General features: G+C 44.4%; 2 protein-coding genes across 8 annotated transcripts in view; one reads left to right on the top strand and one right to left on the bottom strand.

The window, feature by feature from the left end:
* Positions 1 to 16,619, bottom strand: part of LOC147990228 (cyclin-B1-5-like) — a 29,218-nt gene continuing 12,599 nt past the window's right edge. For 2 of the 7 annotated variants that reach the window (XM_087514548.1, XM_087514540.1), the window contains 7 exons: positions 2,472 to 2,595; positions 2,287 to 2,377; positions 1,706 to 2,165; positions 998 to 1,199; positions 816 to 912; positions 680 to 728; positions 1 to 431 (listed from right to left, as the gene is read on the bottom strand). In XM_087514548.1, coding sequence (XP_087370674.1) covers positions 2,145 to 2,165; positions 2,287 to 2,377; positions 2,472 to 2,595 — 236 coding nt within the window. In that variant the 3' untranslated portion in view covers positions 1 to 431; positions 680 to 728; positions 816 to 912; positions 998 to 1,199; positions 1,706 to 2,144. Of the gene's footprint in view, positions 432 to 679; positions 729 to 815; positions 913 to 997; positions 1,200 to 1,705; positions 2,198 to 2,286; positions 2,378 to 2,471; positions 2,596 to 2,879; positions 3,139 to 16,619 lie in introns of all 7 variants that reach the window. The other 5 variants (XR_015599248.1, XM_087514544.1, XM_087514554.1 and 2 more) reach the window with 5 other exon arrangements.
* Positions 5,015 to 7,346, top strand: LOC125549342 (uncharacterized). Its single transcript, XM_048712782.2, has 9 exons — positions 5,015 to 5,553; positions 5,685 to 5,748; positions 5,926 to 6,015; positions 6,111 to 6,182; positions 6,285 to 6,323; positions 6,427 to 6,474; positions 6,577 to 6,714; positions 6,820 to 6,972; positions 7,063 to 7,346. The coding sequence occupies exons 2-9, from the start codon at positions 5,691 to 5,693 to the stop codon at positions 7,227 to 7,229; spliced, it is 765 nt and encodes a 254-aa protein (XP_048568739.2). The 5' UTR covers positions 5,015 to 5,553; positions 5,685 to 5,690; the 3' UTR covers positions 7,230 to 7,346.

Here is a 16,619-nt window from a genome sequence, read left to right as displayed (position 1 = left end):
TGAACAAAAAATAACTGCAAGTTCCTTATACTATGAAGTTAAACCAACACGACTTGATCCATCAATACAAAAAAAACTGAACTTGTCACCGACGAAAGTGGAGAGGGAGAAAAGTACTTACTTCCACGATATTTTTTAACAGCTTGTGCCTTTAGCTATAAGATAATAACCGACCCTAAACTCGATAAGATCATAAGCTATAACAATTATTAGCTAATAGTGGATCAAATATTAAGATTTATTGATCCATAAATGTTTCCAAATCTGGTTCATGGGTTCATCTCGAGAATATTCAGAGGATATTTTCCATGGCTTTTCGATGCCTTCAACCAACGCTCCTGAAAATTCTGTAGAACATCATAAGCTGTTGGATCATCAATTTTTGAATGCAAGTCATACCATGGTTCCCTAGGGCCACGGGCATCATCTGACTGCAAATGGAGGACAAGGATAATTACTTTCAGTTTCCCTAAATGAAACTTTCAGAACAACAATTCAAATTAACACTAAGCATAGGAGAAGATGTAACTATTCTTCCTGTCTATTATGATCTCATTGCAGTGATTAAGAACCAAACATAACATAATTTTTCTACTCCTGTAAAAAATAGACTCCAATAGCTGTTACATGAGAAGCTGCAAAAATACACAAGTACACGACAAAGGAGTCAGACACTTACAACAAAGTTTGGATTGTAAAGTTTGAAGCTTGCCCAGGTATGTCGTAGCCTATAATAACCACAGATATAATGGTGAATTTTCAGCACATATTTAACTAAAAAATCTGTGAACCTTGGCCAACGGGGATGTATGTACCTTGTTTGTGATAGCTTAATCAGCCCGAGGCTTCTTCAATAGTCGGGCACGAAGATCTGGGTGCTCAGGCGGCTGGTAAGCCAGACAACTTCTTCATCTACAAATAGAAGAGATAGTTTGTTTCTGTTCATCCAGCTCGACTGAAGATTGGAGGAAGGAAAGAGAAGGGGAAAAAACAAAACCTCGGTGGTGCAGAACAATGGCAAGCATGCATGGGGTGGAGCATCCTCGTCGAGGCCGCGCTGGCCGGTCACCGGCTAATGTCACTGCTCTGTGCAGCCATGCTCGCCTATGCCTACTCCTCATGCACATCAAGTTGTCTACCTTAAGTCCATCCTGCTTCTTTTTTGCTCTTTCCAACCAACTTCTTCACCATCTCCAAGTCTGCATCAATTAATTTTCTGTCCAGTTATACGCACAATAATAATTCTCAGCTATGTTAAGGTGTGAGGTTGTCAACTAATTAACGAACATAAACTATATGCAACTCAAAAGCAGAGTGTTCAAAATAAGCAGAGAGGCACAGTTAACATTGATACTAAATTAATGAGTCTCTGCTGCCAAGTCAACCATGTGCATACACAATAGCCTCTTATAGGACGAGGTGAGTACTGACCCGACCTTGTTTTTTAGAGCACGCAAATTGCTTACAGTATTTTTTATAGAAGGAGAAAGCAAGTAATGTTACAAGAGAGCGGTCGTAATAATAGGAACACCAATAATACATCACTCCTAGATACAAATGGAACTACTCCCACATGCAGCAACTCCGGTTCCTCTGGCCAGTTTCCAAAGAAGCATATCAGATAAGATTTGAGTGGTCACATATTAGTGTTGGCAAATAATAAAGGCTCCAGCCGGTTAACATGACCAGAGAATCAAAACCTCACCGCTTCTGCTTTGAAATGAGGACCCTGCTCGTGATCCACCACTCTACCAAGACATCAGAGACCAAGGGGAGGATGATGGTGTTCTCCAATCAGACATCCTCAAGGCAGCAGTGCCAACCTTGCCTCGAGTAGATGCATTGCATTAGTAGTGAGATATCTAAGAAGTATGGCCAACACAGTCCTTGCATTGGTCGCAGAGGAAACACACTAACCCCGCCATTAGAGTCAAGGAATGAATGGTATTGAGATATATATCTAAGTACATAATGTATGGTAATATGAAAATGTTGAATGCTGAAACCCCAACAAAACAGTGCATTCACACCTAGAATTTTGCTTGCAAAGTAAGTTATCTACCTATCCTGCTCATCCACTTAACGCACCACTCTATTAGCGATACTACCTAGAGTGTTGGTCTAGTTCCTCCAGCAATGGTAAATTAAGAAGAACCCAAGAACTCCTGCAAGTGTAGGATCAAAATGTTGATGTCATCTGCAAGTGCAGGATCAAAATGTTGATGTCATCTATAGGAAATTGCTTTCGAAAGCCTGTATGAGCGGAAAAGGGGGTGTTGTTCATACCTTAGATGGATCAGCCTGAGCCTTCTTCAAGAGCTTGGTGCCGAAGCTCCTGGTGATTGGGTGATTGATCCCCGTCGGCAGTTGGATCTTGCTGTTGCAGTGAACAAGACAAGATCCAGTTCAGTCCAAAGAACGGAAGAACAGAAAAACAGAACATTATTCGATCCTTGCGTTGATTTTCTTACCCGTCGAGGACGTCCACGTGGAGAACGTCGCCGATGCCCCCGAGCACCCGTCTGTTTCCTCTCACACAGGGGAGGCCAGCGCTGGCGCCGGCATCCTTCTGCTTCCCTGTCGGGCCTGCGGCACCTGGACATCACGAACGAGAAACATGAGTAAAGATCAAGGAATTTCTAGTTGACACACGAATCGGGCAAGAAACTCTCTCGCATCAGACTGTCCTGGTTGGAAACATTATTAATGAAAATTTGGTCTTGACGAATTATACTATGAACATCAGAACTCAACTGAAACAAAGCCGTGAGAAACCTAATGGCGCAGCCAGGACCGAATCGAGAATCCCTAGAGCGGCCATTTCCCATGCAGCGCGGCGAGAAAGAGAGATTATGTTGATGGGCGGACAGGCGACTCACCTTTGTTGGTTGGCCGTGGAGCGACTGTCGCGTGTTGGTTATGCGCCTGGTAGCCATGGGGATTGTCCCAGCGAGGTGCTTCCGGCGACCCCTGCCCCCGATTCCTCTCTGCTCCTACTGCTACATGTTCTCTGGTGGGGAGGAGGTGCGATGTTGACTTGTGGAAGCCCTAGAACGGGAAGGGGCAAGACGTTGGACGGCGGAGGCATGGAACTGTGGTCCCGTGATGGCGGCGGCGGCGCCATCCCATAGCCACAACCTAGCAAAAATATCAAGGAGGATAGGATCGAGAGAGGAGTTGGCGGCGTACTATTTTTTTTTCTTTTTTGAGAGAGGAATCAAATGACCCATTCTCATATAATAGTAATGATTTATGATTGATCAAAGATTGATCATGATTTATTCATTTCCATATAAAAGTTACCAAATACTACCCAATTTTTTTATGCTTGATTAAAGATTGATCATGAATTATTCCTTTCCATATAAAAGTTACCGAAAATTGATCTTATTGGCATATAAAATTGGTTTAAATAGATCATGGGTAAAATTCCATTATTTGTTTCCTTAAAATTCGTTATTTTATTTCCTAAAGTAAATTGCATTGATGGGAGGAATCAGTTGATTTAGGTAAGTTAGGAAAGTTAGACCTGTGATCTTTTGTATCTTAGGAAAGTGTTGGTTTACAAAGAAAGAATGGAGACGAAAATAAACCCGTAGAAAAGGGGTGGGGGAGGGGACGAAAAACCAGACGAAAAAAACCAGACGAAAGTGGTGTGACTATTCAACCAACTCGTCCATTAGGAGTCTCTACTCCTAATGGAGCAGTTGGTAGTCTCCGCCGGTCAATTTTCGTCCCACCTTCCCTGGTTTTTTTTTGGTACTTCGTCCCACCTCCGGCTTTCCACCGTTCCCCCGCATCTTACCTCCCAACCAATAAAAAAAACGTCAAGATACAACTACGCCCATTCTGAACCGCGCCGGTTCACAGCTAGAAAAAACCCCTACAACGATCAATCACGGTTAACCTACGAAATGACGGGCTGATCGATCTGATCGTCTTGACCTCGATCCCATTGCGAGCCGCGGTCATTCGTCCCCGCCCCTCAAACCCTTGGCCGCCGTCACAAACCCTGAAACCCTTGTCCGCCGCCACAAGCGCTCATACCGTAGGTCTCTTTCACAGCGTGCAGTCTTATCCCGGCGACGACGCCGTCCGGGTGCAAAGACAGGCTCACGTCCCCGATCCGTCGCTCTTCAGCGGACCTGCGTGCGATCCAGTCGCCGCCGGAGTGGCGATTGCAAAATCAGGTGTCAGGTGTGGCGTTTACATATTCCTACCTTTACAATTACTACTCTTACAAATCTGCATCTCTGATCGGTTCCGTGGATCCAGTCGCCGCCGGAGTGGCGATTGCAAAATCAGGTGTCAGGTGTGGCGTTTACATATTCCTACCTTTACAATTACTACTCTTACAAATCTGCATCTTTGATCGGTTCCGTGGTCGTACTGGCATTGTGATCTCGGTTCAACATCCTCAACTGTGCCATACCTCTTGCTCTCATTTTATCAGCCCTAAATTGAATCATCTCATTGCAAGGAACTCAGTTTTCGTGCACATAACTGACAGGAGTTTGGGCCTGGTGCCGGCCCCAGGGTGGGGTGTCATCAGCAGCAGCATCTGGAGGTTAGTTGACACAAACATAAGGTAGGTAAGAGGCTTGACTCTAATTGGTGACATGCAAAAGTTAAGGTTTCTATGCCAACAGGAAATACTCAGATGGTTGAAAATGATTGAGTGCAGGTAGATGCTGGATGAACAAAATCGTTCAGAGTGGGAAATAATGTCATCCTTCCATATGAACCACCGTTTTGAATGGGAAATGTTTGTCACTAATTGACAGCCATACCTGTTTATCACTATTTGACAGCCCCAAATGCTTGCAGGTGGTGAATCATCAAGTGGCAACAGGCATCGGTGACGGTGTCATCGAGTTTGCATCTCACAACTGCAGAGGATCTCCATTTTCCATCCTCGAAACAGCATCACATGCAAAAAGTGTCACAAACATAAGGTAGTTATAACACTTTAATCTAATAGTGCACATAATTATGTGAATACGAAAAGTGCACATAACTCATGCGTAGCAGATTATGATAGGTTAAAGCATGCCCGTAGAATTAACTTCAACAGTTATCACGCTATGAAAGCTTGCGAATGTTCGTTAACACATGTGTAGTACTTTCTCATGGAAATGTTGCATACCTGTAGAAACGTCCTCTTCTGGTAGCTGATCAACCGCCCTGCTTCTTGAATTACCCATGTGTACCTATGAAATTAATTGCTATACATCAGTTAACTGCTGTATAGGCAATGAGAATATACTGTAAGCTGGCATGAATAGGTACAGGCTGGATGAATAAAATCGTTCAGAGTGGGAAATAATGTCATCCTCCCATATGAACCACCGTTTTGAATGGGAAATGTTTGTCACTATTTGACAGCCATACCTGTTTATCACTATTTGACAGTATGTGCACACAGGTGGTGAATCATCAAGTGGCAACAGGCATCAGGGAGGGTGTCATCGAGTTTGCATCTCACAGGTTCAGAGGATCTCCATTTTCCATCCTCGAAACAGCATCACATGCAAAAAGTGACACAAACATAAGGTAGTTATAACACTTTAATCTAATAGGTTCCATGAAATAGTAAACAATCTAGCAGTCTATGCCATCTGAAAAAAGTCAACGGTCTTATGCCAATACATCATTTAACTGATGTATAGCAATTAATTTCATAGGTACACATGGGTAATTCAAGAAGCAGGGCGGTTGATCAGCTACCAGAAGAGGACGTTTCTACAGGTGTGCAGCATTTCTATGAGAAATTACTACACATGTGTTAACGAACATTCGCAAGCTTTCATAGCGTGATAACTGTTGAAGTTAAATCTACGGGCATGCTTTAACCTATCATAATCTGCTACGCATGAGTTATGTGCACTTTTCATATTCACATAATTAATGCATAATGCTTTTCAGTCCTTACAAGATGTACAATAGTTGAAGATAACAATGCAAGCATCTTACCCATAGCGGAGACTGGTGTGGACAATTCAGCTACTGTTACAGGTATAGAGCTTGTGTGACTATTGTTGGGAATGTTGCCATGTAGGTACGACGTTTATAACATTATCCTTATATTCATGTTGGTTGTCATCCTACAGATGGAGAGCATAAAGAGGATTCATTCACAGCTCCGAATACCAATGCTTTGGATTTTAGTTTAGATGAATATGGTACTCTCTCAGCCTCATTACAAATGTCAAGATTGTTATAACCATATTTTTGTAGTGTATATTTCATTGATTTTTTGTTATTTACTGGGTATCACTATACAGGTGGAACAAGTTCACCACGGATTAAAGACCTTCATGATGGTTCGTTGTTGGGTTCCAACCATCTAATTCTTGATAGTCACCCTACTATTGGTCATTTTCATTAACAACATGTGCCTATGCTGCATATATTGGTGTTCTACAGAGGGTGAACCTCCAGACGAATATATCAACGGTGGGACAAATCTATCAGGTACTCCCACGGATGCTTGTCTAACATCGAATATGACCTTATGTACAGATGTTGTGAAAAAGCATTACCATCTTTCTGTTTGATATTTTTGACATGCTGCAGACGAAATCAGATGCGGGAATCAAAGTCATATATCAAAGGAACCTGACAACACACAAATGCTTTCAGCTAAGGATATAAAAAAAATCCAAGATGTCGTGTTACAAATAGAGGATCAACAGCGCTGCTTGTCGAAATCTGGTAATTTGTGAAGGCATTTAACTTGTGGACATGTTTTCAGGTATTTTGCTATATGCAATGGCTGTTTTTATTCACTAACTACCGTATGTTTAATATGCGTTGTAGACCCTAAGGAACTTAACAAAGCCTTGAGGCGGGAAACTTATCGCATTAGCAAAAAACAGGGTTTGAAAATACAACAAGTCGATGGCCACATCGTTCAACGTCGTGCCCTAGGTGATATCACGAATGTTCGTCAACCTAAGCTTGTGACATCAGGTACATCAGGTAGTCATTGTTTATCTATTTGTATGCGTGGCTTCCCCTTGGTATACCATCGTATAATACTAACCCATCGTTCTGAATCAGATGACTTCAATGTCACAAAAGATAATGCTGCACTAACGGAAGAAGAACGCAAAAGAGCTCATAGAAACGCCCTGAGGAGAGCTTCTTATCGTAGGAAAAAAGAACTTGCTCTTGAAGAAGATAAACTCCGCGCCATTAATTTGTCTGGTAAGAATCAAGTGTTCTAACCATTACCAATTAATTTTTGTGTAACATTTATTAACCATGTTCAACCAGACAACGCAACTAGCTCTGCCTATACAACATTATTATCGCATCCTGATTCAGCATATACTGCTACATCGACAGAGACATACGATCTGGTTAACGACAATGATCAAAATGGTAATTGACTTGTTAATAATGGATTCATCAATGTGGGAATATTATTTTTTACTTTCTACATTTAAAGTATGGTTTCAATGACACCAGACATTGACGAGAATATACTTGAAGAAACATGTCTGGTAACCGAGGAAGATCGCAAAAGAGATCATATAAATGCACTTAGGAGGGCAGCTTATCGGAGGAGAAAGGATAAGTTAGAATCAAGTGAAAATCTACGGATGCTATCTAATTCAGGTAAATATTTATGTTATTAATTCACGGCGTTTAAGAACATAAATTAATGTAGTCGATGCAAATACCCTAGCGTCATATGCTTGATCTTAATGCAAATTTATCATTGTTGGGTCCGAGAAGAATGTTCTGGTATTCATTTCTCACTAAAACAATATTTTCCAATTACAATATTACCGCCTCACTAATGATGCTTGCACACATTATTTTAAAAATTCCACGGCTAATATCCCTAAATATGCAGACACATTCCACGATGATGCAACATTACCCCCTCCATCATTAGACGCCTTCGGTGTTACCCATGACAACGAGGGATCTAAGAGGATACAGAGAAACTCTCGTAGCCGAGCATTTTATCACAAGAAAAATGAGGAACTAACGGTTGATGATAGAGATGATTTGAATGAAAAGATACGAGGGAAGCGCGTGCAGCGCCGCAAAAGCAGGTCGGATATTGAGAAGGGGCAGTCAAGTGCTCAAAGGAAGGCCTGTTATGCTAAAAGGAAAAATACCCCGTGCAAAGAATCTCTCGCACTCCCTCGTCCAGACATTACTAACTCAACAGCTGATAGTCTCGCAATCCCCCTCTCTCGGGCTGCCGACGATGGTTCATCGGATGGCGACCCTGTTGGGGAACGTTGCAGAAAACAAAAATTTTCCTACGGTTTCACCAAGATCCATCTAGGAGTTCATCTAGCAATGAGTGATTAGATGCATCTACGTACCTTGTAGATCGCGAGCGGAAGCGTTCAAAGAACGGGGATGATGTAGTCGAACACGACGTGATTCAAATCACCGATGATCTTAGCACCGAACGGACGGTGCCTCCGCGTTCAACACACGTACGGAACGGATGACGTCTCCTCCTTTCTTGATCCAGCAAGGGGGAAGAGAGGTTGATGAAGATCCAGCAGCACGACGGCGTGGTGGTGGATGCAGGGCGTCACAGTAGCAGGGCTTCGCCTATACTGCGAGAGAGAGACGTAACGGGGAGAGAGGAAGCACCAAAGGCTGAGGTATGAAATCCCTCCTCTCCCCCACTATATATAGGAGGGCCAAGGGGGGGTGGTGCGCAGCCTAGGAGATCCAATCTCCTAGGTGCGGCGGCCAGGGGAGGGTTTCCCTCCCCCCCAAGGCACCTCGGGGTGCCTTCCACCACTTGGACTCCTCCGTGGTGGAAACCCTAGGCGCATGGGCCTAGTAGGGCTGGTGCCCTTGGCCCATATAGGCCAAGGCGCACCCCCTACAGCCCATGTGGCCCCCCGGGACAGGTGGCCCCACCCGGTGGGCCCCCGGGACCCCTCCGGTGGTCCCGGTACAATACCGATAACCCCGAAACTTGTCCCGATGGCCGAAACAGCACTTCCTATATATAATTCTTTACCTACGGACCATTCCGGAACTCCTCGCGACGTCCAGGATCTCATCCGGGACTCTGAACAACATTCGGATTACTGCATATACATATCTTCATAACCCTAGCGTCACCGAACCTTAAGTGTGTAGACCCTACGGGTTCGGGAGACAAGCAGACATGACCGAGACGACTCTCCGGTCAATAATCAACAGCGGGATCTGGATACCCATGATGGCTCCCAACATGCTCCACGATGATCTCATCGGATGAACCACGATGTCGAGGATTAATCAACCCCGTATACAATTCCCTTTGTCAATCGGTATGTTACTTGCCCGAGACTCGATCGTCGGTATCCCAATACCTTGTTCAATCTCGTTACCGGCAAGTCACTTTACTCGTACCGTAATGCATGATCCCGTGATCAACCACTTGGTCACCTTGAGCTCATAATGATGATGCATTACCGAGTGGGCCCAGTGATACCTCTCCGTTATCCGGAGTGACAAATCCCAGTCTCGATCCGTGTCAACCCAACAGACACTTTCGGAGATACCTGTAATGCACCTTTATAGTCACCCAGTTACGTTGTGACGTTTGATACACCCAAAGCACTCCTACGGTATCCGGGAGTTACACGATCTCATGGTCAAAGGAAAAGATACTTGACATTGGAAAAGCTCTAGCAAACGAACTACACGATCTTTGTGCTATGCTTAGGATTGGGTCTTGTCCATCACATCATTCTCCTAATGATGTGATCCCGTTATCAGTGACATCCAATGTCCATAGCCAGGAAACCATGACTATCTGTTGATCAACGAGCTAGTCAACTAGAGGCTTACTAGGGACATATTATGGTCTATGTATTCACACGTGTATTACGATTTCCGGATAATACAGTTATAGCATGAATAAAGACAATTATCATGAACAAAGAAATATAATAATAATGCTTTTATTATTGCCTCTAGGGCATATTTCCAACAGTCTCCCACTTGCACTAGAGTCAATAATCTAGTTACATTGTGATGAATCGAACACCCATGGAATTCTGGTGTTGATCATGTTTTGCCCTAGGGAGAGGTTTAGTCAACGGATCTGCTATATTCAGGTCCGTATGTACTTTACAAATCTCTATGTCTCCATCTTGAACATTTTCACGAATGGAGTTGAAGCGACGCTTGATGTGCCTTGTCTTCTTGTGAAACCTGGGTTCCTTGGCAAGTGCAATAGCTCCAGTATTGTCACAAAAGAGTTTGATTGGCCCCGACGCATTGGGTATGACTCCTAGGTCGGTGATGAACTCCTTCACCCATATAGCTTCATGTGCTGCCTCCGAGGCTGCCATGTACTCCGCTTCACGTGTGGATCCCGCCACGACGCTCTGTTTGCAGCTGCACCAGCTCACTGCTCCACCATTCAACATATACACGTATCCGGTTTGTGACTTAGAGTCATCCAGATCTGTGTCGAAGCTAGCGTCGACGTAACCCTTTACGACGAGCTCTTCGTCGCCTCCATGAACGAGAAACATTTCCTTAGTCCTTTTCAGGTACTTCAGGATATTCTTGACCGCTGTCCAGTGTTCCTTGCCGGGATTACTTTGGTACCTTCCTACCAAACTTACGGCAAGGTTTACATCAGGTCTGGTACACAGCATGGCATACATAATATAACCTATGGCTGAGGCATAGGGGATGACACTCATCTCTTCTATCTCTTCTGCCGTGGTCGGACATTGAGCTGAGCTCAATTTCATACCTTGCAAAACAGGCAAGAACCCTTTCTTGGACTGATCCATTTTGAACTTCTTCAAAATCTTATCAAGGTATGTGCTTTGTGAAAGACCTATGAGGCGTCTTGATCTATCTCTATAGATCTTGATGCCTAATATATAAGCAGCTTCTCCAAGGTCCTTCATTGAAAAACTCTTATTCAAGTAGGCCTTGATGCTGTCCAAGAGTTCTATATCATTTCCCATCAAAAGTATGTCATCTACATATAGTATGAGAAATGCTACAGAGCTCCCACTCACTTTCTTGTAAACGCAGGCTTCTCCATAAGTCTGCCTAAACCCAAACGCTTTGATCATCTCATCAAAGTGAATGTTCCAACTCCGAGATGCTTGCACCAGCCCATAAATCGAGCGTTGGAGCTTGCACACCTTGTCAGCATTCTTAGGATCGACAAAACCTTCCGGCTGCATCATATACAACTCTTCCTTAAGGAAACCATTAAGGAATGCCGTTTTGACGTCCATTTGCCATATCTCATAATCGTAGAATGCGGCAATTGCTAACATGATTCGGACGGACTTTAGCTTCGCTACCGGTGAGAAAGTCTCATCGTAGTCAATTCCTTGAACTTGTCAATAACCCTTAGCGACAAGCCGAGCTTTATAGATGGTCACATTACCATCCGCGTCTGTCTTCTTCTTGAAGATCCATTTATTTTCTATGGCTCGCTGTTCAACGAGCAAGTTAGTCAAAGTCCATACTTTGTTTTCATACATGGATCCTATCTCGGATTTCATGGCTTCTAGCCATTTGTCGGAATCCGGGCCCGCCATCGCTTCTTCATAGTTCGTAGGTTCACTATTGTCTAACAACATGATTTCCAAGACAGGGTTGCCGTACCACTCTGGTGCGGAACGTGTCCTTGTGGACCTTCGAATTTCAGTAGGAGCTTGATCAGAAGTATCTTGATCATCATTAATAACTTCCTCTCTAGTCGGTGCAGGCACCTCAGGAACATTTTCTTGAGTTGCGCCATTTACCGGTTCAAGAGGCAATACTTCATCAAGTTCTACTTTCCTCCCACTTACTTCTTTCGAGAGAAACTCTTTCTCTAGAAAGGACCCATTCTTGGCAACAAAGATCTTGCCTTCAGATCTGAGGTAGAAGGTATACCCATAAGTTTCTTTAGGGTATCCTATGAAGACGCATTTTTCCGACTTGGGTTCGAGCTTTTCAGGTTGAAGTTCCTTGACATAAGCATCGCATCCCCAAACTTTTAGAAACGACAGCTTAGGTTTCTTCCCAAACCATAATTCATACGGTGTCGTCTCAACGGATTTCGACGGAGCCCTATTTAAAGTGAATGCGGCAGTCTCTAAAGCATAGCCCCAAAAAGATAGCGGTAAATCGGCAAGAGACATCATAGATCGCACCATATCTAATAGAGTGCGATTACGACGTTCGGACACACCGTTACGCTGAGGTGTTCCAGGCGGCGTGAGTTGTGAAACTATTCCACATTTTCTTAAGTGTGTGCCAAATTCGTGACTCAAGTATTCTCCTCCACGATCTGATTGTAGAAACTTGATTTTTCTGTCACGTTGATTCTCAACCTCACTCTGAAATTCTTTGAACTTTTCAAAGGTTTCAGATTTGTGTTTCATTAAGTAGACATACCCATATCTACTCAAGTCATCAGTGAGGGTGAGAACATAACGATAGCCACCGCGAGCCTCAACACTCATTGGACCGCACACATCAGTATGTATGATTTCCAACAAGTTGGTTGCTCGCTCCATTGTTCCTGAGAACGGAGTCTTGGTCATTTTTCCCATGAGGCATGGTTCGCACGTGTCAAATGATTCATAATCAAGAGACTCTAAAAGTCCATCTGCATGGAGCTTCTTCATGCGTTTGACACCTATGTGACCAAGGCAGCAGTGCCACAAGTATGTGGGACTATCATTATCAACCTTACATCTTTTGGTACTCACACTATGAACATGTGTATTAATACGCTCGAGATTCATTAAGAATAAGCCATTGACTATCGGAGCATGACCATAAAACATATCTCTCATATAAATAGAACAACCATTATTCTCGGATTTAAATGAGTAGCCATCTCGTATTAAACGAGATCCTGATACAATGTTCATGCTCAGACATGGCACTAAATAACAATTATTGAGGTTTATAACTAATCCCGTAGGTAAATGTAGAGGTAGCGTGCCGACGGCGATCACATCGACCTTGGAACCATTCCTGACGCGCATCGTCACCTCGTCCCTTTCCAGTTTCCGTTTATTCCGCAGCTCCTGTGGTGAGTTACAAATATGAGCAACGGCACCGGTATCAAATACCCAGGAGTTACTACGAGTACTGGTAAGGTACACATCAATCACATGTATATCAAATATACCTTTGGTGTTGCCGGCCTTCTTATCCGCTAAGTATTTGGGGCAGTTCCGCTTCCAGTGACCCTTCCCTTTGCAATAAAAGCACTCTGTCTCAGGCTTGGGTCCATTCTTTGACTTCTTCCCGACAGCTTGCTTGCCGGGCGCAGCAACTTCCTTGCCGTCCTTCTTGAAGTTCTTTTTACCCTTGCCCTTTTTGAACTTAGTGGTTTTATTCATCATCAACACTTGATGTTCCTTCTTGACTTCTACCTCTGCTGATTTCAGCATAGCAAATACTTCAGGAATGGTCTTTACCATCCCCTGCATATTGAAGTTCATCACAAAGCTCTTGTAGCTTGGTGGAAGCGACTGGAGGATTCTGTCAATGACCGCGTCATCCGGGAGATTAACTCCCAGCTGAGTCAAGCGGTTATGTAACCCAGACATAGTGAGTATGTGCTCACTGACAGAACTATTTTCCTCCATCTTACAGCTGAAGAACTTATCGGAGACTTCATATCTCTCGATCCGGGCATGAGCTTGAAAAACCATTTTTTAGCTCTTCGAACATCTCATATGCTCCATGTCTCTCAAAACGCTTTTGGAGCCCCAGTTCTAAGCTGTAAAGCATGCCGCACTGAACGAGGGAGTAGTCATCAGTACGTGTCTGCCAAGCGTTCATAGCGTCTTGGTTCAGTGGGACGAGTGGATCACCTAGCGGTGCTTGTAGGACATAATCTTTCTTGGCAGCTATGAGGATGATCCTCAGGTTCCGGACCCAGTCCGTATAGTTGCTGCCATCGTCTTTCAGCTTGGTTTTCTCTAGGAACGCGTTGAAATTGAATACAACGTTGGCCATTTGATCTATAGGACATATTGTAAAGATTTTAGACTAAGTTCATGATAATTAAGTTCATCTAATCAAATTATTAATGAACTCCCACTCAGATTAGACATCCCTCTAGTCATCCAAGTGTTACACGATCCAAGTCAACTAATCCGTGTCCGATTAACACGTGAGACGGACTAGTCATCATCGGTGAACATCTCCATGTTGATCATATCTTCCATACGACTCATGTTTGACCTTTCGGTCTCTGTGTTCCGAGGCCATGTCTTCACATGCTAGGCTCGTCAAGTTAACCCTAAGTGTTTTTGCATGTGTAAAACTTCTTACACCCGTTGTATGTGAACGAAAGGATCTATCACACCCGATTAACACGTGGTGCTTCGAAGCGACGAACTGTAGCAACGGTGCACAGTTAGGGGAGAACACTTCTTGAAATTGTTGTAAGGGATCATCTTATTTACTACCGTCGTTTTAAGTAAACAAGATGCAGAACATGATAAACATCATATGCAATCAAATAATAATAGTGACATGATATGGCCAATATCACATAGCTCCTTTGATCTCCATCTTGGGGCTCCATGATCATCCTGTCACCGTCATACTCATCGACATGTAAGTCGTGATTCCTATTATAAGAACATGATCAATCTCATACATCACATATATCATTCATCACATCCTTTTGGCCATATCACATCACATAGCATACCCTGCAAAAACAAGTTAGACGTCCTCTAATTGTTGTTTGCATGTTTTACGTGGCTGCTATGGGTTTCTAGCAAGAACGTTTCTTACCTACGCAAAGACCACAATGTGATATGCCAATTGCTATTTACCCTTCATAAGGACCCTTTTCATCGAATCCGATCCGACTAAAGTAGGAGAGACAGACACCCGCTAGCCACCTTATGCAACTAATGCATGTCAGTCGGTGGAACCTGTCTCACGTAAGAGTACGTGTAAGGTCGGTCCGGGCCGCTTCATCCCACGATGCCGCCGAATCAAGATAAGACTAGTAACGGCAAGCATATTGAACAAAATCAACGCCCACAACTACTTTGTGTTCTACTCGTGTAAGAGAACTACGCATAGACCTAGCTCATGATGCCACTGTTGGGGAACGTTGCAGAAAACAAAAATTTTCCTACGGTTTCACCAAGATCCATCTAGGAGTTCATCTAGCAATGAGTGATTAGATGCATCTACGTACCTTGTAGATCGCGAGCGGAAGCGTTCAAAGAACGGGGATGATGTAGTCGAACACGACGTGATTCAAATCACCGATGATCTTAGCACCGAACGGACGGTGCCTCCGCGTTCAACACACGTATGGAACGGATGACGTCTCCTCCTTTCTTGATCCAGCAAGGGGGAAGAGAGGTTGATGAAGATCCAGCAGCACGACGGCGTGGTGGTGGATGCAGGGCGTCACAGTAGCAGGGCTTCGCCTATACTGCGAGAGAGAGACGTAACGGGGAGAGAGGAAGCACCAAAGGCTGAGGTATGAAATCCCTCCTCTCCCCCACTATATATAGGAGGGCCAAGGGGGGGTGGTGCGCAGCCTAGGAGATCCAATCTCCTAGGTGCGGCGGCCAGGGGAGGGTTTCCCTCCCCCCCAAGGCACCTCGGGGTGCCTTCCACCACTTGGACTCCTCCGTGGTGGAAACCCTAGGCGCATGGGCCTAGTAGGGCTGGTGCCCTTGGCCCATATAGGCCAAGGCGCACCCCCTACAGCCCATGTGGCCCCCCGGGACAGGTGTCCCCACCCGGTGGGCCCCCGGGACCCCTCCGGTGGTCCCGGTACAATACCGATAACCCCGAAACTTATCCCGATGGCCGAAACAGCACTTCCTATATATAATTCTTTACCTCCGGAACTCCTCGCGACGTCCAGGATCTCATCCGGGACTCCGAACAACATTCGGATTACTGCATATACATATCTTCATAACCCTAGCGTCACCGAACCTTAAGTGTGTAGACCCTACGGGTTCGGGAGACAAGCAGACATGACCGAGACGACTCTCCGGTCAATAACCAACAGCGGGATCTGGATACCCATGATGGCTCCCAACATGCTCCACGATGATCTCATCGTATGAACCACGATGTCGAGGATTAATCAACCCCGTATACAATTCCCTTTGTCAATCGGTATGTTACTTGCCCGAGACTCGATCGTCCGTATCCCAATACCTTGTTCAATCTCGTTACCGGCAAGTCACTTTACTCGTACCGTAATGCATGATCCCGTGATCAACCACTTGGTCACCTTGAGCTCATAATGATGATGCATTACCGAGTGGGCCCAGTGATACCTCTCCGTTATCCGGAGTGACAAATCCCAGTCTCGATCCGTGTCAACCCAACAGACACTTTCGGAGATACCTGTAATGCACCTTTATAGTCACCCAGTTACGTTGTGACGTTTGATACACCCAAAGCACTCCTACGGTATCCGGGAGTTACACGATCTCATGGTCAAAGGAAAAGATACTTGACATTGGAAAAGCTCTAGCAAACGAACTACACGATCTTTGTGCTATGCTTAGGATTGGTCTTGTCCATCACATCATTCTCCTAATGATGTGATCCCGTTATCAGTGACATCCAATGTCCATAGCCAGGAAACCATGACTATCTGTTGA

Source organism: Triticum urartu, chromosome 1A (assembly GCF_056163025.1).
Source record: "Triticum urartu cultivar PI428250 chromosome 1A, HENAU_Tu73, whole genome shotgun sequence".
NCBI classification, from domain to species: Eukaryota; Viridiplantae; Streptophyta; class Magnoliopsida; order Poales; family Poaceae; genus Triticum; species Triticum urartu.
This window is presented reverse-complemented; position numbering and strand designations above follow the sequence as displayed.

Excerpts from the sequence above, each read along its gene's own strand:
- LOC125549342 (XM_048712782.2), top strand. The coding sequence starts at position 5,691 with ATGGGTAATTCAAGAAGCAGGGCGGTTGATCAGCTACCAGAAGAGGAC. Across the intron at positions 6,016-6,110 it reads CAATTCAGCTACTGTTACAG|ATGGAGAGCATAAAGAGGAT; the intron begins GTATAGAGCTTG and ends GTCATCCTACAG. Across the intron at positions 6,183-6,284 it reads TTTTAGTTTAGATGAATATG|GTGGAACAAGTTCACCACGG; the intron begins GTACTCTCTCAG and ends ATCACTATACAG.